This window comes from Branchiostoma floridae, chromosome 17, assembly GCF_000003815.2.
Source record: "Branchiostoma floridae strain S238N-H82 chromosome 17, Bfl_VNyyK, whole genome shotgun sequence".
NCBI classification, from domain to species: Eukaryota; Metazoa; Chordata; class Leptocardii; order Amphioxiformes; family Branchiostomatidae; genus Branchiostoma; species Branchiostoma floridae.
Genome location: NC_049995.1, coordinates 3,033,953 through 3,059,201, shown reverse-complemented (window position 1 = coordinate 3,059,201; position 25,249 = coordinate 3,033,953). Strand labels below are relative to the sequence as shown.

Genomic DNA, 25,249 nt, shown 5'->3' with positions numbered 1-25,249 from the left:
AAGCCTAATACATGTATGTCATGAATTCTAGGCTACAATGTATCTCCCAAGTAAAGCCTAACATGTCCTGTCTCCAGGCTATGCCAACTGAAGCCTTGTTTCTATATTCTAGAAGTAATGTAGTGAGATAACTTGCCCTCACATCACTAGAACTTAAGAACTTGTACTAAGACTAATCAGACTACTCGGAACTATCATCTTTTATTATCATTTATCATTTTGACTTGTACTTAGCTTGTGAGAGCAGAAACATAGTTTTATTATTTTACAATAAAGGTTTTCTTCATTCATTCATTCATTCTATAGTCTATGGATCAACTGAAGCCTGACAATGTCTTATTTTTAGGCTACCGGCCTAATTCTTACCTGACACATGTCCTGTTTCCGTGCTATTATCCTTTTATTCCTGATGACACACTTGTGGACGGGTCGGTGGGGGATGGCGCTGTAAAACTCCGAGGAGAGTTTCTGAAGCTCATCATTCGCTGCCTTCCTTTCAACAGCCTGCTTTAGCTGTAGAAGTAGTGCTTCTGCCTTGTCGATCTGGAAAAGAAAATAGTTCATGTTACATGCATTAATGTCATAATTTCATATTAAACGTCATAATTTCATATCATATCATTATACAATATTGATCAACAAATCAGACATTTCTTTAGGTGATAATAATACCTAAAAGATCAAGAAAGTATGTTTGATTACTAAGTGATGAAACTTCTGATCAACATTAGGTTAAAGTACAACCCAGGGTTCTAGCCTACATCCGTCCTTGTTTTTGATGGAATTTTGCAGCTAGGGACGAACAAAATTTTACTTATTTCCTCCTTTGTGACGGACAAAAACCAGCATGTCAAGATATCTAAAAAATAAAATATTGCAAAGATCTCCATGAATACAACTCAGATACCAGGTGATTGAACCAAGCTGAGTCTAATCTACCAGCAAAATTTGCCCCTCAAAATACAGGAAACAGTGTTTCAGGGGGTCTTTCAGAGATTTTGAAACTTCCTCAAGACCCCTTTAGGAGGGTCTGCATGGGGAGTTCCGACAACGATTTACGCTGAATTTAAAAGAACCCCCTACGTATTACGCTAAATCAAGGAAGGCAATTACGCTAAATTTGGTCGCCTCGCTACGAATTACGTAGATAAGATGGTTTTCCCTACGAATTACGGGAAATAAAATTGGCTGCCTACGCCTTACGTAAAAGAGCATGCAGACCCTCCTTTAGGATCATCGCGCCTTCCACACTCGACAAGTATTCCATTAAAAATTCAAGGGATGGAAAGAAATGAATGATATTACCTGGTCCACTTTGATGTGTAGTACATCTCCATTGATGACGTGAGACAGGTTTCCCAGAGCCTCCTCCCAGAGTGAGTCCACCAGAGCCAGGACACTGGGGGAGACGCTGGCTGTGTGGGTCTGAACCTCACTCAATGTCTACAGGGGCACAAACAGAAATTTTCAAAGATATACAATCATGTAATAATTACTCCTACCAAAATTGGACATCTGAAATTGTCTTCATCCATAGTTAGAGTATAAAAGACCTGTTTCTTCCAGATCACTTCAGTGTCACTGACGAAGGATAGTGGATTCTATCCGAAACGTCTGACCGTTTCCAAAACCATATCTAGTTGCTTGAGTCTCTTACTTTTTGGCGTATCTTATTACAGTAGAAGCCAGTTAATTGCACAACGGATTAACGCACACTTCTGTTAACTGCACGGAATCCCAAAATCACAAACCGGTGCAATCCAGCTAGATAACTTCGTATTATTGCACCAGCCGGATAATTGCACTAAATTCACTGGCAAATAGGCCGTGCAATTAAGCGGCGTCTACTGTACCTGGATGTCTAACCTACATCGACGAATTACTCCTACCAAAATGAAAGAAAAAGCAATGTCCATTTGATGGCATCAATATGGTTTAAATGATCCTTTAGTATGTTGCAAAAGTTGTCCTACCACAATGACAAATAAGAGTTAGATTTGTCGACTCCGAGCATTTTACATGGACTTTGTTAAAGGCCAAAAATGGAGCTATAGGAACTATACATGGGGCACTGAAACTATACATGGTGTACACACACTACAGAGGGAACTTGTACAAACACTACTGAGAGTACAGACACTACACTCAAGGGGGGTACAAACCCTACAGGTGGCACGGACACTACAGGGTACGGACACAGGGGATACAGATACCATAGGGGTACAGACAATAACGTGTAAAGTCTAATCTAACTGAAACTCTTACTTTAAAAACATCTTAAGATTTTGAAGCGATCTTGCGTCCACTCACCTGAAGCAGTTGAGGAGACCCAACTGTCCAGGGCGTGTCCCCATCAGGCCCCGCCCTGCGGAAGTTGTGCGGATGTTTGGTGTACCTATCGTACAGGATACCGTACACTTGTACTGCCTCATCGGTCGTCTGGACGTACCTGTACTCTTTGGCGCCACCTGTCTCCTGGTAGGGGTATTACAGGAGAGTTAAGCCTTAGTAAAACAAACAATAATCCAAATCCAACTCTAGCTGGCCTCAATACAGGGCTTTAGCCAGCTCGAATTTTTTTTCCGTCAGCCAATTCCAATCGTCGTGAAAACCGCGAAAATTAATTTTCCCTATGACACTACAAAATAGTAAATGTTGCCATTGACACCTTGAAAAACCGGTTTTAATGAGATTATCGTATTCAAAAGAGCGCCGACACACATTGGCAACAATCATAGTAATAGCAAAACAAACAGTGTGTGGCTTTCACCGCCGTGGACGGTGTCCCCAAGCCGCCCGTGGCTTCCACCAAGGATTTTTGTCCTTCAAGGTTGACGGATTGGTTTTAAAATTTTTCAGTCAGACGCATCAAATTTCCGTCAATTGACGGAAAAACGGACGCTGGCTAGAGCCCTGCCTCAATAGGATGCTAAATAAAGGTCCCATATTTGGGAAGAGCTACATCTCAAGCACTTAAAAAAAACCAACACACTTATCAAAAAAAGGGTTCTTCCTGATGTAAGTGGATCAAATATATCTGTCTGGATAAATGCAGCTTGTGCTCCTCAGTATAGAAACCCTGGTGTTTTAATTTTAATTTTTCGATGAAGCCGTTTACCATTACGCAATACAAACAAGCCAACAAGAATGTTGGGACTTTTCTCACCTGTGTCATGACCCTGTACTTGAACTCTCCTTTCGAGTTATCAGGTTCACCTGATGCCACCTGTAGCTCCAGCACCTGCAGTACAGCTGCAGCTGAACCCTTCTTGGTCACCTTACCAGACTGAGTATCTTTCTGTTAGAGAATTGAGAGAATTTCACTTGAAACGTATAAGATTTGAAATCCTTGTCTTAAGGCTGATGAGAAGTAACATAGTGATAAAGTCTTGAACTGGAAGCAGTATTGTCTTATTTTCTGATATAAACTGTATTTTCCAACACAAGAAGCTGGACTTTTTGAAATTTTTGACTGATCGACTCCAGTGGTCAAAGCCTTCAATATGTCTGACAGTAATGTTTACACCTCAGGAAGGCTAAGAATCCTCCAATTTAACTTCCACATCATCTCCCAGGTTGGTAGCCCGGTTACCACACCCCAGCCCGATCTCAAGTATCTATCGTGCAAGGGTCTGGACGGATGGCATAGGCAGCCTTCTCAATTTTGCCCCTTATAGTGGGCAAAAAACTCCACCAATAGAACAGCAGGAGGATCAGCAGGAGGTACTACACCCCTACCATGATTGGTTAAAGACCCCCAACTGTATTTTTTGAATCCATAACAGTGACCACTAAGTACCTGATTCGCTACCATCTGGCTACTGTGATAGCCTGCTGACCAACTGTGGTGTGTTGTAGCTGGCTACCTGTGGTGTGAGTGGTCATTAATCCTAGGTTCTCCTCCCTCTGATCAAGGGCCTTCAAGAACGTTTCTACAGCCATCCTGCCAGACCCCAACACAAAAAGATATTTTTGAGGTTGGGGTATGGTATCCAGGCTACCAGGTTGGTCACTCCACTCGCTAATGCAATGCTCCCATTTGCACGTCTGACTGTTTCCAAAACCATATCCAGTTGCTTGCAATGTCAGAAACTGCTTTTTGGCGCTCCCGCTTGCAAATTTTTCCTAGAGAAAACTCTGCATGGAATTTAAATCTCACACTGACCTGTAAGAAGACATACTTGGCCACCTCAAATTTTCCGTCTACCAAGTGATGATCTCCTCTGGTATCTTTGGAGTACACAGGTTTGAAAGCTCCATCTGGACCATTTTCTCCTTGTTTCCACACCCTTAAATGGGTAAACATGATAAACATAGAAATCAAAGATCCATAACTCCGTGAAACATTTCAGCTTTTGTGACTACAATTTTATCTGGTAAACTTAGTGCAGTACTGGCACGGAACGATAAGATGATGATCTGGTAAACTAAGAAACTTTACTTGCATTTCGCATTTAATCAATTCAATAATCATAACGAATTGAAAGACCCTGATTGGTCAAAATAAGACACCTTACTTGATTTTGTTGATGTCTACGGTCACCTTCTTTACTTCTGCCTGCTTCAGGCTTCTTGGGGCTGGAATATTAGGTAAGGATTTATAAGTCATGTCATATAGTTATCTTAAACTTAATATCAACCAATAAACCAATGCATGTCAGGATAGAGAATGCAATATGGCTAGAAAAAAACATTGATTCTAGTAGTAGAAATTCATATATCTTCCTGACACTTATGATGTATTTGGATATTATTTGCTTTGAAAGGCAGCCAAAACTTAAATTCATGTCACTTTAGATCAGGGCTCTAGCCAGCATCCGTTTTTCCGTCAATTGACGGAAATGTGCTGCGTCTGACGGAAAAATTTTTAAACCGATCCGTCAACCTTGACGGACAAAAATCCTTGGTGGAAGCTACAGGCGGCTTAGGGACGCTGTCCACGGCCATAAAAGCCACACACTGTTTGTTTTGCTATTGTTATGATTGTTGACAATGTGTGTCGGCGCCCTTTCGCATACGATAATCTCATTAAAACCCGTTTTTCAAGGTCTCAGTTCAGTCCTTCTAACTAATTTTCGCGGTTTTCGCGACGATTGTAATTGGCTGACGGAAAAAAAATTCGAGCTGGCTAAAGCCCTGCTTTAGATCCATAGATTGACTTGAAGCAGTTGAGGTGAATTCTGTTACCTGACAAGCTAGCCTAGTATCCAGCCGTAATATAGCTCCCGAATCTCTTCTCTCCTCTTTGCAATTGCAATTGCAGAGAGGAGAGAAGAGACTCGGGAGCTATATTACGGCTGGATACCAGGCTACTGACAAGCTTGACAAGTTTTATTCAAATTGTACTGAGACTTGCAGGATGTCCAGTTGGAAACATCCTGAATTGTTCTGAACATCACATGTACAACTCCACTGTACTACATTAAAAACAATATAGGGCATCAATCTATATAAAAATATATGCCATTAAGATATTTGAACACCAAATTCTTACATACATCGTGCGGCAGAACATCTGTGTTCTTTATCTGTTACATGTAATCGCCTAATTACCTGCGATTTTGCCCGTAGAAAACTCGTCAGCAACGCTCTTCCCGACCAATAGGAAGCTGTCGGTGTGGAGCAGCTCCTCTGCCTGTACGCAGGCCTCGATGTACTCTAGCGAGACCACGGGCAGGCCGAGTTTCACCGCCGTCCGGCATTTGTAGCTGTCCGTCCTTTCTTTGTTCCCCAGTACCAGAAATGAAGTCTAGAAAATGTGTAAATCAATTTGTCAACAGAAAAGACAGAATGGTTATTTCTAACATGGAATGATACTTTTTTTGTCTCACAAATTCCTTAGGTTTGCATGAACAGACTCTAAGCTAGCAGATGCAAAATATATAACTAAGAAAAACACAGACTAAAACATGCCTCCCCATGAATTTAGTGGCCTCTTCTATTGACCCCATGACCTGGAATGTCTACCATGTCTGATAAATAGCTAAGTTCTACCACCTCTGAACTCTATTTCCAGTCACTCCCGGAAGTCTGACCTTTGTAGTGACACCATTTTCTCAATCACTTCCTGCCACTTAGACAGTGTACTCAATGTATTCTACATGTTGTAATAACTTCAAACATAAAGTCCAGGCACACTGAAAACATTACATCCATACACAGAGTCAACTGGACTCTATACGTTACAAGTTACAACTCAAGCATTGCTTTTTGACTGGACAATGAACAGTTGCCCTCTGACCTTTTTGTTGATGATGTAAGAGATGATGCCATCATTCTGTGTGACGAGTTCCCTCAGCCTCTTCTTCTCCTTATATGGAAGTGTGACACCCGTCAGCTCCAGGGTTACCTGGCAACCACGGAACACGCCCATCTGAGGACAAAGCAGCCTGAACAGTTAACTCTCAGTGTGCTGGGTACAATGCAATTGCATAGCTTCACCATGTTGATTTGATTTATCATTATATGCGTACCGACCTGCATAGATGAATTAAAGCCTCCTTTACAGTCACTCTAATGGAGCTGGCTGTTATTCCATGTGGTGGAGGGTACTTTGCAACTTTCAAAGTTGACTAAGGTTCTAGATAATGCCACCAGCAGCGGTGCAAAACTGGACCCTTCCAGGGTCTGCCTAAACACCACAAACGACCACAAACGACTCAGAAACACCACAAGCGACCACAAACGACTCTAATATGCAGTGTATATGGGTCAAAAACCTTATGTGGCGCTCTGGAGACATTGTTTAGTACGTCGATGAATTTAAAGAAGGCAGCAAGTCCTAAGTATGCACCAGTGATGACGACTTAGGCCGCCGGTAACAAGATGGAAGCGATGTCAATGAATGCGTGCTTGCAGAGCGCCACACAAGGTTTTTGGCCCATATACACTGCATATTAGAGTCGTTTGTGGTCGTTTGTGGTGTTTCTGAGTTTGTGGTCGTTTGTGGTGTTTCTGAGTTTGTGGTCGTTTGTGGTGTTTAGGCAGACCGCCCTTCCACGGCAAGCTACCTTTCCCATTTGAGAGCCTTAATCAACGTTGAAACTCTAGAGACCCCCCCCCCCCCACACACACACACACCCACACACACACACACACACACCTAAAATAAAAGTCATCCCCGCTGGAGCCTGTGATGAAGGCTACACACACACACACATGCACTCATAATAACACAGTACTCAAGTATTGTAAGTTAACGTTTAGAGGTATGATGAATATATTATTCTAGCTATTAAATATATATACAATGCTCATGCGCATGCAAATTACCTTCTACAAAATACAGAAACTTTTTTTCTGAAACTAGAGCATAAATGAAGTCTCAAAGTCGCGGAATAAATGTTGCTTAAGTCACAACTTGCCGGTAAGAACAATTTACTTGAAACGCCAAACCCGGAAGTAACAGTGAACATAAATTGCGAGAGACGATTCAAGAATGATCTAGCTGCTGTAATATTTCCGCTGGCCTACTGATGTGTGCAAAAAAAGAAGTCAGAAGTTTAACTGATATCCCTCAGTTATTCTATCTCTGCACCTTAGCGTGAAAATTGCTATATACAACAATTCTTATGCATCATTCTGAAACATATCCATGACCAAAGCAACTAGCTATAGCATGCAGCTCAAGTCGTCTAGCATCATGAAGTATGAAAGAGATCAGTTATACTACGACTTGTAATCATAAGCCTTCAGTCTACGTACCTTAAGAATCTTTGAGGAGCTCCGCACTCGCTATAAGGACGTCTGCAAGCTCGCACACGTCAATAAAGATGACAACGCAGCTGCAAGAACTTGCACAACTACAAAACTTCCCATTTCGGGCTGTGACCTCATCGTCAACAAACACGTCACATGACAACAATAGGTCACGGTGCAAGGGCGACATCTAGCGATATGTTTGCAAACAGCACGGTCGTTCTAAGCCGGACTCTCCACAGTTACGCCATACTAGTACTGTAACAGTAAAAGCTGTTTAATTGCACAGCCTATTTGCCAGCATATTTCATGCAACTATCCGGCTGGTGCAATAATGCGAATTCAGCTGGACCGTACAGGTCCGGCTACCGAATTTTGGAATTCGGTGCAGTGAACAGAAGTGTGCGTTAATCCGTTGTGCAATTGGCTGGCTTCTATTGTACCCGTTAAAAGTCTCTACCAGCCCCCGGCCTGGTCGAATAGGGGACTTTGGCTAAGTTAGCAATAAAGTCTAGTAGGAGTTGATTGGCCTAGGAGTGAACTGACCCGCGGATAGCTTGATATACTGCAAAAGACAGACTGAATTCACATGGCAACTTATTTGACCCAATCTGGCAAAATTCTTCTCTTTTGTCATCCAGCTGAGACGTCTGCTTGGAGACTATACGCAACACGAACACACTGTGAAATATTTCCCCTAAAGGACCTTAAAGCAAAATGCGGATATTTCCCGACGATCCCTACCCTTGCCACCTATCCAACCGTAACGAACGACGCTTGTTTACCGCAACAACGACAACTTACGGATGTCCAAAAGTGTCCCCTCTTCACCCATGCGCACTAAAGCACATCAGGCACAAGTTCCCAGCATAATTCGCCACCATTCCCTATTTAGAAGTACACCACAGTTCACGGAACGGTGTCGCTGTATAAACTTTAGCACATTCCTCGATGTGATTTCAAAATGACGCACCCTTTTCTTTTCTCTAGCACCTTTATTCTTCTCTTGGCAACATGTGGTGAGTTTATTCATTTTGTTTATTAGTTTAGCCTATTGCGTACACAACATGTTCAGTGTGCGGTGATTGAGCGATAGTACACCGTTCTCATAGTGTCATATTTATTTATCAACTAGAGGTAAATGCTCATTTAAAACCTAAGCTTCTTACCAAGAATTCCGGGACTGAGTCAATCGAACTAAAAAAAATCATTGGCTGCTAGAAGATTTCATTTTGTAGTCACATTGATTAAAATGCAATATTGACTCGACAAAAGTACGACAACTTTCGTGTGGTCAACTCACGGTACAAAGTACTAAATAGAAATGCAAATTGAACATGAAGATTTTACTTACTAAACAACAATAATGGCTCATGAGTAAACTTAGCTATTTCTGTATTTTTGTAATTAAATATCTTAAGATCTGATGACAAGGTATATCATTTGGATTTGATATGGACGAAAAGTACCCACGTTTCTTTTTTGGGAGTATACTTGGATCCAGTCTTTCTAGGTCCAGTTCGATCCTCTCGAATAGTATCCATGCAGAATATGAATTTTCCGACTTTTCTTTTTCAAAGTACATTGTCCATGAAAGGCTGGTGCATACGACGAAAAAAACTTAGTTTTATACAAGACAATCTCCAGACCATCTCCCAATCACAAATGGCCTTGCTCACGACTATCAACAGTGGTCTAGCGAAGGTCGGAAGGCCATGTTCACCTATGTTATGGTGTTTTAGCACTGCGTTTGTCCTGTAATTGATAACCCTTTTCATGTTTGTCAGAATCCTGTTTTTGATTGTTTTCCATCTCATCTACAGCGATGTTACCACGTTAAAGAGATGCATGTTGGTAATATAAAACCACGTAAACGACGTCTAGAACAATCAACAGTGTTGTTGGCAGAGTATTAATGACATGACTACGAAAAGGGAGCGATTCAACAATAATGAGTTAGATGTATTTTTTACAAGTGATTTACTTTATGAAAAACGTCCTTTTTGGTCCCTCGTATTCTGTCAGAAAAACAATTATTGGAAAATTAGTCCCGAAAATAGCGTCTAAGAAAATGATATATATTCATCAATTCATTTGTCCTCTACTAAAATTGAACAGCGTATCGTCATGTTAACAACGAACGTAATCATCGCCAGTTGCTTAGCAACGAGATGGAATGACTAATTGACCTATCGAGGACTCTCTATCATAATCCTCTTACCAAAAGGTGGCATCTTGTCTCTACAAGGGCGATGCTTATTGGTCAAGTGGCATATTAGGTTTTAGATGTTGTATTGTTAGAGCCGGATCTCATCACGTGTTTATCTACAAGAGCACTCGAGTGTGGGGGGCTAGGGGGCCTTGATTTTTTACAATGGCGGCGATATCAAATATTTTACACAATGGAGTCTTGAATCACTGTGCTCTTCTGTTTTGAGTTTGGGCCAGAAATATCTGACATGGAAATAGGTTAAGAGGAGAAATCATACAGAGCATTCTCTGAAGAAGAGAAAGTGTAGAAAATGTATTTTGATAATACTTTAAGAGAGAGAAAGTGTTGGCTCTTAGAACGAGAGTGCACTTAAACACACATCAGAATAACGTCATTTTTTTTCAATTTGGAAGGTTTTTTTCGCAAACATTGTGTGTTGCTAAGTTACGTACAGATCTATACTATGTGTACCTCTATAATTTAAAATAATGTTATTTCTCCATATATTAACTACTTTGTCTGATAGTTTAATCATGCTATATTTATTACCTCCATGAAATGTCATGGAATGGAGGTTATATTTTCTGTTATGTGTCTCTGTCTGTGTAGATGATTACTCAAGAACGGCTGGATGGATTGGTTTCATACTTGTTGTGTCGGTGGGGTGTTATGAAAGCTCGAATCGATGAGATCTTGGGAGCCGTATCTGTCGTTATAATCGATGTAATAATATCAGAAATCACCCCTATATTTGAGATATATTGGTACAGGCATCGTGCTGTATGTGTTTGTTAATGGGCTTAGCTGCAAGCAGATAGTGAGGTGACAGCTGTTTGGGGAACCCCCAGTAGTTTTATTTATGTCTGCTTAGGACTGTTTGAAATATTTGTAATAGTTGGCACAGTAGTTACCTCCATGAAATGTCATGGAGGTTATATTTTCTGTTATGTGTCTCTGTCTGTGTACAAGATTACTCAAGAACGGCTGGATGGATTGATTTCATACTTGTTGTGTTGGTGGGCTGTGATGAAAGCTCGAATCGATGTGATTTTGGGCGCCGTATCTGTCGTTATAATCGATGTAATAATATCAGAAATCCCCCCTATATCTGCGATATATTGGAACAGGCATCGTGCTTTAAATACGTAGATTGTAGCTCTCAGCAGTCCATACCATTGATAGAATAGTCACTCGTTTACACTTGTCACCATTGTTATCTATACCAAAGTATTTCATTTTATACATGTTTATTATATTCTCTGTATGTTTCATGTTGCAATTAGCCCTCGGGCAAGAACTTGCAAATAAACTTCTTCTTTTTGTTAATGGGCTTAGCTTCAAGCAGATAGTGAGGTGATTTGTATGACAGCTGTTTGGGGAACCCCGAGTTTTTTTAATATGATAATTAGTTTTATTTATGTCTGCTTAGGATATCATGGAGATGTGAAGCGTAAGTATAATTGTAAGAAGTTGAGGTACATTTAACGGTAATGCTTAACAGGTATGGATGTCTCACATACTGTACTGCTGATTTGAGATGACATGGTGATTAAAATGCCATTAGGTCCTCTCATCTTAGATGAGTTGGGTGTCAGAAGTTTTATGGGCGATACAGATGTTCTGATTTCGTTACGATAAGGGACAGTTGTTAGTTGTCTCTTTCGTAGCCAATGGTACTTGTTTTTTAGCAGACGGGGTTGGCGCCAAGTATTCATCTTACAGTTGATGTAGGGCTATCAGAGGAAAGTGTGCATCTCATTTTTGTACCGTGTGAACAGCTGATGTTATGACATATTGGTGGAAAATCAAATCACCATCTGACTAAAGTTGGCCACATCCCGTCTTCTTTCTGAGTTTCCCAACTTCCTCCCACCACACCGCTCTGAGGCACATAGTCGAACCTCAATAATGCTGACAACCTTAGACAGTTTAAATGCCAAACATCAAGCTTAAGGAACACCACGCTACCATATGCCGTCGACCTCTTAAACGCACATTACACAATTAAGTGTCACATTTTAATAATTACTAATCAGATGGACATCCTCTGTGTCATTAAATAGATACACCACTACTTTCCCATAACATTTATAACCATTACTCTCAAATACAACCGACTATAAACATACATACCATCCACAAAAAAGCAATAAATATTTCATGGAGGTATGAGGTCCCCGAACTCTAGTTACTTTTATGATTCAATCTCAGAAAACAGGGATTGCATTTATGATTCCCAGTGTGTTTTCCTTTAACTGCATTTATTAAATGTACATATGTAAGTGTGCAAGATAGTAAAAGTGCTATTTGTTATGGTTTTTAGATGCATCATAATTTAGAAACATTGTGATTAAGATTCTTTATGAATTATATAATCATTCAGGCTCAATTATTTGTAGGATTTAGCCACAGAGAACAGTGACAATGTTTTGCATTGAAAGAAACTCTAGATCTCGTCTCAAACTACGAATTCTTCAGATTTCATCCATACGACTGGGTTTTTTTTTACTTAAAAACTTAAAACATATCTTATAAGTGGAATTTTGCCAATGGTTATGTATTCATTGATATATCATCTATTGATAAATAACACTTCCTTCAGGGTTTAAGTATTCCTTTCACCAAAATGATCTAAAACATTTGCCTATATTTCACTTTGACACCCAGGAGCCGTTATAGACATCACCGTCATCAACAAGTTCCCGTTTGTTGACAGCTCGCCCACCTACGTCAAATGCGTCACGCCCTACGTAACGACGTTCGACGCTCTGTCGGCCTCAAGCTTACCGCGGTGGTCCAACCCAAGGGCCATGAGAGGGGATGAATCTGATTGGCCAGGACAGGAGATGACGTTTTACTCGTTCATGAGGGATGAGCGAATCGGCGGCTTCCAATGTTCTGCCCAGGGAGAAGAAGTGGCAGCAGTGAAGATGTTCGAATCAGGTAAAATAAAAACTAAAAGAACCATTTATGGTTTCTATTGAATGATTTATTCATACATACAGACAGACATAATAATACATAAATATACTAAAACAATATTGAGACCTTTATACCTTGCTGTAAAACTCTGTGAATTAAGTCAGTTTTAGCCTTAGCGACATTAACACCCAGACTTAAATTGGCAATTATCAACGTTACTATTTAGTAAATGTGACATTAAAACACTATAAATATAAAGCCGTATTTAATAGTGCACACCAGGAGGGAATAGCACTGATTTTGTACCTATCTATTAAGAGAATCAGTATGTAACGTTAAACGACGTTTAGTTTGCTCAATGAAACCCTTACCTGTTTTGAAATTGAAGATTTTTTGGCGACGCCACAGGGGCGGAGGGTACTGTCTGTGAGGGTTTGCAATTGGATTGACGCACTAGTTGGAGATTTGTTGTGTTGGCATCCGTCTGTCTCGGAAGACAATGGTAGGCGGACGGGGTTTTAAAAGGCGACCCGTCTGCCTGGCCTGCACTTGGGTTTTTAAGGTGAAGGAGGGGTGTGCACGTCCTTCTCCACCCTCTCGTCCACTGGCGTACAAGTCCTACAGGGGCAACTGTATGCACGTCCTTCTCCACCCTCTCGTCCACTGGCGTACTAGTCCTACAGGGGCAACTGTATGCAACGTGTAAGCAGATGCAGGTTTGTTGTTAGGAGTTTCCGTCTCCTAGGAGGACTTCCGACCAAGGATGCAAGGGGTTCCTCCTACCCCTGACTCATGTGTCATGGCGGGTGCGTCATGCCCGAACATGCCCCTATAGCCTTTCACCACCACAAAGGCCTGTCACTGCCACTAGCCGCAGCGATGTACTTATTTACACCTGAGTTAGGTGAGGAAAGTCGTGTAAAGTGCCTTTACCAAGGGCACAAGATCGGTGACACGGCAAGCGGATTTGAACCCCGGACCTCTCGGGCCTGAGACCAACGCGCTCCCGATCGTGCCACGCGGTCCCATGAGTTGGAGATTTACGTCATTGCAGTTCTGTAGATATAGATTTACAAGTTTTTTTTTATTTACTTATTTTTCATCCCGCAGCCTCCTTTACTCCCCCAACTTTCTCCTTGACCGTGAACCGCGGTGATACCTTAACGATCCGCATGACGGCGCAGCAGACACAGTTCAGACGGGTCCGGTGGAAACAGAATGGGGTGGTGAGATCCGATTCAATGTTTGATTAACAAACAGTCATTATTGTTATAATTCTCTTGGTTGTTTGTTTCCGTTCATTTGTTTGTTTGTTTGCTCGGTTGCTTTATGCATTGTAGACAATAATGTTGGTATTGCGTAGCGCATAATGTAAAGAATTACATGGAAATTATGTACTATCAAAAACCCATAACCCCATAAGAGTCAACTGTCATCATTACTTAAATACTCTCGATTCTTCCGTCTCTTTGCTTGCCTTTTTGCAAAAGGCTTTGTAGGCAAAAATCTTGTGCGTTCTTCAAAATATAATCCTATCCATATAACATCGCAGTTATCATATCCATGTTTCATTAACAGGTTTAGTTTTTATCATATACAACACCGCTGCGTTTATTGCTTAATCTCCAAGCAGATCCATGGTGGCGTAATATAGTATCGAACCCACCGGTGCCCGTTTGATCTCTTTGGCCGGCTATACTCCTTGGCCAGCTTTGATACTATATTATGGCACCGTACGATCTGCTTGGAGATTATTTATTGCTATGATTTTACCAAAGTGAATATTTTACAGGAAAAATCGACTAGCAGCAGCATTTACGTCATCAGCGGGGCCGATTCCACTCAACACGCGGGGGTGTACAGATGCTATCACGACGGAGAACCGGAAAATGGCGCTATGATTAGAGTCATTGTCAGAGGTACACTAAACTTATCAGTTAGCTGCACTGACCATTGTCTTTAACTGCCTTTTCACAATGTTCTGTAAAGCACACGAATACATCCTTGAATCTGACTTGTTAGTAAACTACAATTTATCAAGAAGTTAGTAGAAAACTTTAAGTAAATTGATTGATTAATTTATTGACTGATTGATTGATGGGTCGATTGATCAATGGAGACTTCAAAAACAACGTTTATCATACATTCACTTAGAATGTCAGTTCTTGTCCCCAGAGCATTCTGAAAAAATAGTTTTGGTATGTTACTGTCTGCCATGTTGGTTGATTCCCTTCTGGATACCTGTAAATGTGCATTTGTATGATATGATGTAATAATTACCTGACGTCTGCATATGATAATTCAAAGTTACCTAGCAACTTCCAGCTTTAACCATCCAACATGGCGGGCAGGACATAAGACATAGTCACGTGAGTGTAAAAAAACTCCTTTTCTTTAGGATGTCAAGAAAACCGGTGGGGTCCCGGATGTAGCCGGGGGTGTCCGAACTGCCTCCACGGTGGGATGTGCCACTCCGACACGGGGGAGTGCATCTGTCCACCGGGCTTTCGGGGAGACCGCTGCGAAATACGTAAGACACGACGTTCGGTTTGTTTTTGTTTTCTTTTTGTTTACATATTTTACTTACTTACTCGGGCCCTTTGCCCTAGTCAGAGCATAGGCCACCGATGATCGTCATCCACCGTACACGTCTCTGGTGGGCCTTGCCAGCTGCAGGTCGTGCCAGCTGTTACTGATGCTCCTCATCTCTTCCTTAGTGTCCCAGTTATAATCTCAAGCCTTCCCTCTTTCGTTTGCCCGCTGTGTAATGCATTACATATCAGTAGTTTCTTTTCAGACCACTCAACTACAGAGTATTCCAACCTTGTGTGTGAATGAATCCAACAAACAAGCAAACAAACAAACAAACGAATGACTCACCCCACCCCCTCCTCAGCCTGCGGAAGTAACCGGTTCGGACTGTCGTGTTCCCATAAATGTGACAACGGCGGCGACAGCCCTGAAGCATGCGCAGAACTCCAGTTCTGTGTCCCCGACCCGTACGGCTGCTCCTGTAACACCGGCTTCCGGGGTCTGAGATGTGACACAGGTACGGGACTCCTTACACGTTTGACCAATTGCTGACGACAAGTATCCGGAAGATCACGTGTCTGTAACTCTCGCGCGTTTTTTTTTTTACGTTCTGAAGTGATTGGTCATCAGTATTGATCCTGAAGAAGGCGACAGTGGTCGTTGAAAATTTGATCCGTCTGTACTTATGTGTCGGAAGAAAGTTTAGCTTTGTACTAAGATAAAATCATTGTTAAGATTTTTTACTCTATTTCTGTACACGAAGTTAAGTACTCAACCACAAGAATTCGATCAGTCCTCTGACCATTCTCAAGATAAGATAGCTTGATCCCACGTGACCTGAACGTAAGGGTGACGTCATCAATGGATCAAAGTTGCCAGGTAGTCTGTATCGGCCCCCGTCTCGTTTGAGGGATGGTTTGTCTCTAATGGTCGATTTAATTTTCTTTTTTTAACGTTCTGTGTAGCATTGCAGCAGAACTTCTATTTTGCGTAGAAATGATATGTTGTTAACCAATGTATTTGTTTCTGTAGCGTGCAGCGCGGGAACGTTTGGCGCGGGATGCACCTCTACCTGCCACTGTCGTGATGACGCCGTCTGCAACCGCTTCACCGGAGAATGTCCCGACAACACTTGCGCGTGTGGCTGGGAGGGGCAGACCTGCCAAGAAGGTACGTCATCAGATGATTGACAGGGGTGCAGACGGTAATCTGTAATGATCCAACGCACTAACTGAGACTAAGTTTAACTCAAGTCATAGGTAGGATATAAGACCTTTTCTTCAAACAGCTTTCCTCAGCGTCAATGTCGAAAGATAGTGGATGCTGTCTGAAACGTCTGACCGTTTCCAAAATCATTTCCAGTTGCTTGAGTAACCGCTTTTTTGGTGTATCTTATTACCTGGATGTCTAACTTTCATTGACGTATCAAACACTCTAGACCGTACACGAGCAAGAAAGTCAGACTAACGCCATATTATAACGAGATGCCTTTTTCATGCCATACTTTCTTTTATCAAAACATTGCCTTTCATAAATATAATCAGCCATAGATGATACATACTAGATTTTAAAGGCTTCTTTTATCTCTACTTTGATCTCGACAGAGAAACGGGACTATTGTGACCCTACCCCTTGCGAAAATGGTGGGACCTGCACCTACTCGGCCGATGAAGATACTTGTTTTGTCTGCGCATGTCCGGCTGGCTTCATAGGGCAAGTTTGTGAGACAGGTAAGTAATATGAAGTGTCATGTGCTTTGTCTGGGATCATTCAAGATTTAAGAAATAAATATTGGATCTAGTAGGTTGTTAAACGTTGTCACACAGAGCAACAGTGGTTTTGTCTTTACATGTTATAGGGATCGCAGGTATTTTGCATGTATTTCGGTCTTAACCTGAAAAAAGGAATGTTATATATAATTAGATAAACAAAGGGATGAGAAAATATGTGCTTAGTACGGTCTTTTAACATGTATCTAGAAAAACTAAAACCGAACAAAGAAAGTCTCAATGGTGCCTAAGCTGATGAAATCAATTGCAATAGTCTTTGATTTCGTTCGAAAACTTTCCTTGTTTCAAACAGATGTTGACGAATGTGAGTCGAGCCCCTGCCAGAATGGCGGTTCCTGTATAGACGGAGTTAACTCATACGTCTGTGACTGTGCAGACGGGTACAGAGGAAACAACTGTGAACAAGGTACAATGCTGTAATTTTGATTCTTTATTACATACAAAATCAGGAACGATGTTGACATATTAGGCTTATAAGATGCGTGTGTAACTAAATCAGGAAGCTGAAAATAATTTTTCAACACCCTCAACATATAAACGGATATGATCCATGAGCAGAGTTTGAGATGCCCCTAATTCTTCATATGTCAATTGTAACGTTGCTTACTTGATATCACATTGTTATTGCTAAATTGTAAATAAAAGTACCGTTTTGAATTCCTCTCGTTCCAGAAATTGACGAGTGCGAATCTAATCCGTGTGAAAATGGCGGCGTATGTAGCGATGCCGTCAACTCTTACACCTGCGCATGCCCAGACGGTTTCATAGGTGACAGGTGTGAGGAAGGTAAAAATCTTTAACGTTTATCAAAATTTCTCTCTACGTTTATTCGCATTTTGTTGCATGATGAGACCAATGACAACATATTTAAGCTAATTCTAACGGTGTCCAAATATATGTTATAAACTTGTTCACTGTCAATGTTTTTTTCCAAACGTTGTCAAATGTTGTGCTATGTTTACTTAGACCTTGACGAATGCAAATCTTTCTACAATTACAGACACTTCCATAATGTTTAGTTAGAACAATGACAACTTATTTACACTAATGGTGTCCAAACATATTTTCAAGTGATTGTTCAAACGTTGACAAATGTTTTACTATGTTTACCCAGACGTTGACGAATGTGAGTCCATTCCGTGTCAAAATGGCGGCACCTGCACGGATGGAGTAAACTCTTACACCTGCACATGCGCAGATGGGTTTGTGGGCGACTTATGCGAAGAAAGTAAGATATTGTTGAAGTACAATTTACCAAGTTCATGATTCTTGCCATCCCCTAACTATACACGTTTGGTGCCAAATAGCAGTTACTGAAACAACTGGATATGATTTTCCAGTTGTTTGCATTTGAATTTGAGTAACCGCTATTCGGTGTATCCTATTACCTGGATGTATAACTGTGATCGACGTATTACCTGTTTTGATTGGTTGATTCAAATATTGAACGTTATCTTTTTATTCAGACATTGACGAGTGTGAGTCCAGCCCGTGTCAAAATGGCGGAAGCTGCACGGATGGAGCCGACAAATATACCTGCACATGCGCAGATGGCTTCACCGGTGACAGATGTGAAGAAAGTAAGACTTCGATACATAAATGAATTTATTAGGTTTATGATACTTGCTTTTTCCTGAATATTGAGTTCTCTGATTGGTTAGTTTAAAAAATGAACGTTATCTTTTCAGATATCGACGAGTGCGAGTCTAGCCCATGTCAAAATGGCGGTAGGTGCTCTGACGGCATCAACTCTTTCACTTGCGCATGCGTGGATGGGTTTACCGGCGACAGATGTGAAGAAAGTAAGATTTTTGTCGCACATACACAAGTCCAAAATAAGTACAGCTCAATTATTGGAGTTTCTTTTATTTGCTATTCCACGAACAATCGTGTTGTGATTGGTTGATTCAAATAATAAACGTCAACTTTTTCAGACATTGACGAGTGTGAGTCCAGCCCGTGTCAAAATGACGGCATCTGTACGGACGGAGCAAACTCATATACCTGCACATGCGTAGATGGGTTTACCGGTGACAGATGTGAAGAAAGTAAGACTTATTTCAATACGTAAATCATTTTACGAAGTTTATGATACTTGCCATTTCCTGAATATCGAGCTCTTTGATTGGTTTATTCAAATAATAAACGCTATCTTTTTCAGACATCGATGAGTGTGAATCCAGCCCTTGTCAAAATGGTGGAAGTTGCTCAGATGGTGTCAACTCCTTCACTTGCGCATGCGTAGACGGATTTACCGGCGACAGATGTGAAGAAAGTAAGACGTTCTTTTGTGCACATACTCAAGTACAACGGAAGGAGTTTCTTCACTTGTTACTTCACGAACAATCGTGTTGTGTTTGGCTACTTCAAATAATCAACGTTAAACGTTTTTACAGACATTGATGAGTGCAAGTCCAGCCCGTGTCAAAATGGCGGAAGCTGCTCTGACGGGGTCAACTCTTTCACTTGCGCATGCGTAGACGGATTTACCGGCAACGTATGCGAAGAAAGTAAGATGTACTTCAATGTATCACTCATAGACCTCGTAAGATATTGCTATTTACCACTTTCCAATTGAAACAGAGTGTTCATTTAATACTTAGAGATAAATTTTTTGGTAAACTTTGACCTACACAGATATTGATGAGTGCCAGTCGAATCCGTGTCAGAATGGGGGCACATGTTACGATGACGTCAACTCGTTCACCTGCGCATGCGTAGAAGGTTACAGTGGAGAAACATGCGAAGATGGTACCATATCTCTTCTATCATCTCTGAAATTCATGATTTTTATTGTATGATGAATCTTTTGTGAAGGAAATCATTTAAGAATTATGTCATCGTTTTTCTGATTTCCATTGTTGCAGAAGGGAACGAGTGTGAGTCGAGTCCATGTCAAAATGGCGGCACGTGCCAGGACCAGGTGAACAGCTACACCTGTACCTGCGCACCTGGATACGCGGGGGTCAACTGTGAAACAGGTGCGTTAGATTGTCTTCCTTTAACAGTTGTTTTAGTCATTTAATATCTACGCAGAAAGAAATTAAATCGTTCTGGTTATAATCTTTGTTATCGTTTTTTTTTTTCGTAACACAAGTTGTACCTAAAATGTGCTCAATGTTATACTGGTCCATTTTTTTTTTTTTCAGAAATCAACGAGTGTGACTCCAGTCCCTGTCAAAATGGCGGCACCTGTGACAACATAGTCTCGGCATACAGCTGTATCTGTCGGGCTGGTTTTGACGGAGTCAATTGCGAAAACGGTATGTAGTACCCTTTACCTCCTCAAATTTCCCTGTTATGACTTTAAATTATGCAGTATAGTAGGAACTAGTAGTTACTTGCTAATACTGTAACCGACAGGAGATTTGATGACGTCGTAAATATTTGTGTTTACCTTTACAGACGTTGATGAGTGCCAGTCAAGTCCGTGTCAAAATGGGGGTACGTGTTATGATGACGTCAACTCATTCACCTGCGCATGCCTAGAAGGATTCAGAGGAGATACATGTGAAGAAGGTGGGGAGATAGTTGAATGATTTTTCTCCGCCACATTGTTAGACCTAAATTTGGTCAGAATCTAGTATTCCAACCATTTTTGCTGAATATTCTGATTTTTTATTACCGTTTTGCAGAAATAGACGAATGCGAATCGAACCCTTGTCAAAATGGCGGCTCTTGTGAGGACCTGTTGAATGGTTATAACTGTGCATGCCAAGTGGGATACCGTGGGGGCAATTGCGAAGGTAAGGAAAGTCATATTTAATTTCCACACCGTAAAAACCATGTGAGAAATGAAAGAAGTGTCTTAGTTTGTACCTTTTAGCTTACACAGACACCGAGCTAATCTGCCGTGTCTGAAGATTACACTTTACCATGGCATTAATTTAGGATTTGTCGTTTGGAAATCTTTTTATTCAATTATAGTTATTGCTAACTCGCTTTGTTTATTGTTTAATGAAATCCAATCAAAACATTTTTTTGCTATACTTTCCACAGAGATTGAACAGTGTTCGCCTAATCCATGTTTTAACGGTGGAATCTGTTTGGAGGTAAATGGCACGTACATCTGCGATTGTCCGGAAGGTTTCAACGGCGTACACTGTGAAATAGGTAAGAATTCATGGAATGTTTACTGTTCTTGCCTGAATAACAACATAGTGCAAAATCCTGTATATTTCTAATTCATTTATAGCTTCATCGAAATAATGATAATAACATAAATGAAAAAAGCTCCCGGTGTCTGATATGTAACGACGTTGAAATTGCGAAGCTGTAATAACTTGCAAAGTCAATATCGTCAGCTTAAAAGTATAATCATCCAATATGGCGGACAATTCCTACGTCATAATCACGTGAGTGCAAACGCCATGCGTTAACGACGTTTTTGCTTCACCAACAGATGATGCTAACTCTACGGTGGTGTCTCGGAACACTATTTTGTCATAGCCAAATTTGAGTGCAAATGTTATACAAATATGTACGTTGACGTTGTTGTTTATGTTGACGATATATTCCATCTATCCCACAGATGATGTTAATCTACAGTGGTGTCTCGGAATACGATTTTGTCAAAGCCATATTTGAGTACAAACGTCGTATATAAAATATACGTTGATGCTGACAAGGTTTTCAATCCATCCCACAGAAGATGCTAACTACATTGGTACCTCGGAACACGATTTTGTCATAGCCACACTTGAGTGTAAATTTCATGTTACATATACATCGTACGTTGATGTTGATTTTTTCAATCCATCCAGCAGATGATGCTAACACTACGGCGGTGTCTCCGAACACCACCGACCCCTGCGTGTCCCTGCCATGTCTGAACGGCGGAACCTGCGAGGTCGGCGTGGTGACCTACACATGTCGGTGCACCAGCGGGTTTGTCGGGGAGAACTGTGAACTAAGGATCCCCACCTTCCCATCGTGTACGTACATTCTATTCTTGTCAATGAGAGGCAACTACTTTTTTAGCCCCTTTCACACAAACGAAGAGCTTCGGCCGAACTTGTTGATCGCCCGAAGGTTGTAAGCTCTGAAAAACGCCAGAATTTTTAACCAGAAAATTCTTCACAAACACATTCAACTCCTCTCATTGACCTACGAGCATCGACCGATCCTTAAAAAATCTCATAATGATTGAGAGAATACACAGCGTGTTACTGCCAAAAATGTAGAGCTTGAAGACTCGTAGACCGATAGATTTTTTTCTTCTGTGTGACAGGGGCTTAATATATACAAAATAACTTACAATTTTGATCCTTTGACAATTTATTTTCTCCATTTTGTCATCGATATCCAAACTATAGCAACAAATCAATCCATTAAACTACAGAAGTAAAGCTGGTTACTCTAGAACTATCACCGACGCCTAAAGGCAAATTGACATAAATAAAACCCACTGTCCTTGGTGCTGACATTTGAACTGCTCTAAAACTAATCGTTTCATGATCACCAGGGTAGCAATTACACTTTTAAGTGTCATGAAACAGTTACATATCTTTGTAACTCTCCTTTCCTGTAATAGAAACTGTTATTGAATAAAGAGACTCTTTTTACACAACCAGTGCTTTATTCTCACCGACGTTTCGGTGACCGTCTGTCACCTTCTTCAGGGCAATTCTGACTGGTTCACATTGTACTGCAGGGCAGGTGTCGCTGCTCACAGTTCAGATGCGGTCACAAAACGAAAAGTATTTACATATGTATATACAGTCGGTGAGAATAAAGCACTGGTTGTGTAAAAAGAGTCTCTTTATTCAGTGACGTACCAACCTGATGAAACTGTTCACGGATGGGAGAAACTGTTATTTTCTGTAGTTTCATCAATCTAGTCACGACAACTGGAAGAACATGATTAATGCTGGATGTGTTGCCCATGAGTCCCTTTGACTATCATCAGTATATCTAGTCGATGACACTTAAGTCTTTTCCTTACTATAGACGCTTCAAACACCGAAGAGACAATGCGGGAGTTTTGTTCGACCAACCCGTGTGAGAACGGGGGCACCTGCGTCAGCAACACGGAGACCTACGTCTGCTTCTGCCCCGAAAACAACTACGGCAGGCATTGTGAAAGTACATACAGACATGTTGTAATAATACACAAATAATGTGGTAATGAATTTTTTAAAGTCAAACACAATATTCTTCTAACCAATCAATTTTTGTTTATTATTTGTTAATAATGATGCACCTGCAGTTTTCATATGGCGTCGGGTGGAATGCAACTTTAAATTACAGCTGTTCCTTCGGTCCACACACGCTAAAGTAGAATATTGCATCCGGAAGTGGTGATTAACTTCAGTTATAAAAGTACAGAGGGATAGAGAGAGGGGGAAAAGACACATGCAGAGAAAAAGAACTAACTTAAAGAGAGATATACATGCAAAGAGGCAGAGAACCAGAGAGAGAGAGAGAGAGAGAGAGAGAGAGAGAGATAGAAACACACACACTATGTGCTAGTCAGGTAACCTAGCCAGGGGCTCTACAGCCATCATTGTAAAAGAAAGATACATCAGTTAGTAAGACTTCCGATTGATGCTCCCTTTCTTTATGACTGTACAGAAACCATCATCACTGGCAGGGAAGACAACAACGAAAACACCGGCACGTCTTCTGCCATCTACCTGGCCGGGGCAGCCGTCGGAGGATTCGCCGCCATGTCAGTCCTGTTCGCCGCCGTGTATAAGTACGTGCAGTACGCACAGCTGAAGAAAATCACTCCTGTACAAGTCATGGACCTGAAGGAAAAACCGGGCCAAGGATTCAAGAGGGTCGACCGTCTTCCCGATCTTGAGAGGGGCTTGGACGAAGCCAAAGAGCCAGGAAAGGAGGGGAAGCAGAAGAAGAAAGGAAAGAAGAAAAGGAAAAAGAAGTTGAGGGCGCCTAAGGAGTTGAATCCGCTTCGAGGACCAAGACCACCACCGAACATGGACGGCACTCATCTGACTGATCTCACTTATCCGAATGATGCACCCGCAACGAGGATTATCCGTCCTCCAAAGTACCTTGAGCCGATACAACATCCTTTTGCCATCAACTAGGCATCAACATCACCTACATCAACATCATCATCGTCATCTCCATCATCATCGTCACCATCATCATAATGATAATGCTCAACTTGCTGCAATATCGTTTGCCCTACATGGCTAACTTGGTCTAGATATACCTAAATGTAACCTAACACTGCAATTTAAGCATATTCTTGCCAGTTGTTTTTTTTTTCAGTAAAAACAATGAACAGTGAACATGACTTAATAAGTGATAAAGACTCTGACCATGGACGGTAACTTCTAAATACTAGCAAACTATTGTTATTAGGCAAAATGTTATCATAAAGCCAAAATTTGATTCAAGCGTCTTCACCAGAAAGAGACAGTGTCGAAGCAGTGCAAAATGGCAGTATTCTTTAGCGCGTGCAGAAACTTAAGAGAAAATAACGGTATCATTAGATGTGTAGGGGGCAATAGAAATACGCTTTGTTACTGTTTTAAAACAAAGGACCTTTACCCTAGCCTCAAAGTATAAAATTACTGTTTTAGATGGAAATTTAAATCAAAGCGACCAACCATGAAGGAGGGTCGCCGTGACGTCATGCTAGATTGTTGACCTTACAGCTAGATTGTTCAGAGGTTAGGTGTGACAGCCGTTCAGAGTAATACTGTAAATGCAGAAATGTTCGCGGTGGTTTAATGTTCGCGGTTTTATTCGCCACTTTAATTTGATACCACCGCGAATATTTATCCATGGCAGTAGGAGACTACAGTGCATGGTGCTACCGCGAACTTAAAACCACCGCGAAAGTCCCTTTTCCCGCTATAGCTACCGCGAAATTAAATCCCCGCGAACTTAAAATTCATTTACAGTATAACCAGCTGCTGCGAAGCTGCTGTTGATGATGCTTTGTTGGATTTTTTATTAGATTAATTTCATAACATTATTTTACAGTTTCACTTGACATCTATTTTCTGTCAATATCAGTTTTAAGCAATCTTTGAATTTAGCCTGACCAGTTTAAAAACATCAATTAGCAGAACCGATTACATATTATTACAATAAAGTGTTTTACACTGAAGTGCGACCA

The 25,249-nt window shown here is 41.1% G+C and overlaps 2 protein-coding genes across 2 annotated transcripts in view; one reads left to right on the top strand and one right to left on the bottom strand.

Annotated features, from left to right (window-relative positions):
* Positions 1-7,884, bottom strand: part of LOC118404511 (protein mono-ADP-ribosyltransferase PARP4-like) — a 40,616-nt gene extending 32,732 nt beyond the window's left edge. The window contains exons 1-9 of the mRNA XM_035803635.1: positions 7,705-7,884; positions 6,242-6,373; positions 5,554-5,749; positions 4,518-4,578; positions 4,166-4,289; positions 3,167-3,298; positions 2,311-2,475; positions 1,306-1,443; positions 367-543 (exon numbers count right to left, since the gene is read on the bottom strand). Of these exons, the coding sequence (XP_035659528.1) occupies positions 367-543; positions 1,306-1,443; positions 2,311-2,475; positions 3,167-3,298; positions 4,166-4,289; positions 4,518-4,578; positions 5,554-5,749; positions 6,242-6,373 (1,125 nt within the window). The 5' untranslated portion in view covers positions 7,705-7,884. The remainder of the gene's footprint in view (positions 1-366; positions 544-1,305; positions 1,444-2,310; positions 2,476-3,166; positions 3,299-4,165; positions 4,290-4,517; positions 4,579-5,553; positions 5,750-6,241; positions 6,374-7,704) is intronic.
* A 4,640-nt stretch (positions 7,885-12,524) lies between these two features.
* On the top strand, positions 12,525-24,865 carry LOC118404907 (fibropellin-1-like). Its single transcript, XM_035804289.1, has 24 exons — positions 12,525-12,853; positions 13,943-14,058; positions 14,625-14,751; positions 15,231-15,362; positions 15,729-15,881; positions 16,397-16,534; positions 16,969-17,094; positions 17,447-17,560; positions 17,827-17,940; positions 18,269-18,382; positions 18,621-18,734; positions 18,843-18,956; positions 19,089-19,202; positions 19,316-19,429; positions 19,551-19,664; positions 19,792-19,905; positions 20,022-20,135; positions 20,304-20,417; positions 20,560-20,673; positions 20,790-20,900; positions 21,154-21,267; positions 21,918-22,088; positions 23,104-23,238; positions 23,728-24,865. Exons 1-24 carry the CDS (start codon positions 12,721-12,723, stop codon positions 24,204-24,206), a joined length of 3,303 nt encoding a protein of 1,100 aa, XP_035660182.1. The 5' UTR covers positions 12,525-12,720; the 3' UTR covers positions 24,207-24,865.
* Positions 24,866-25,249: the final 384 nt, after the last annotated feature.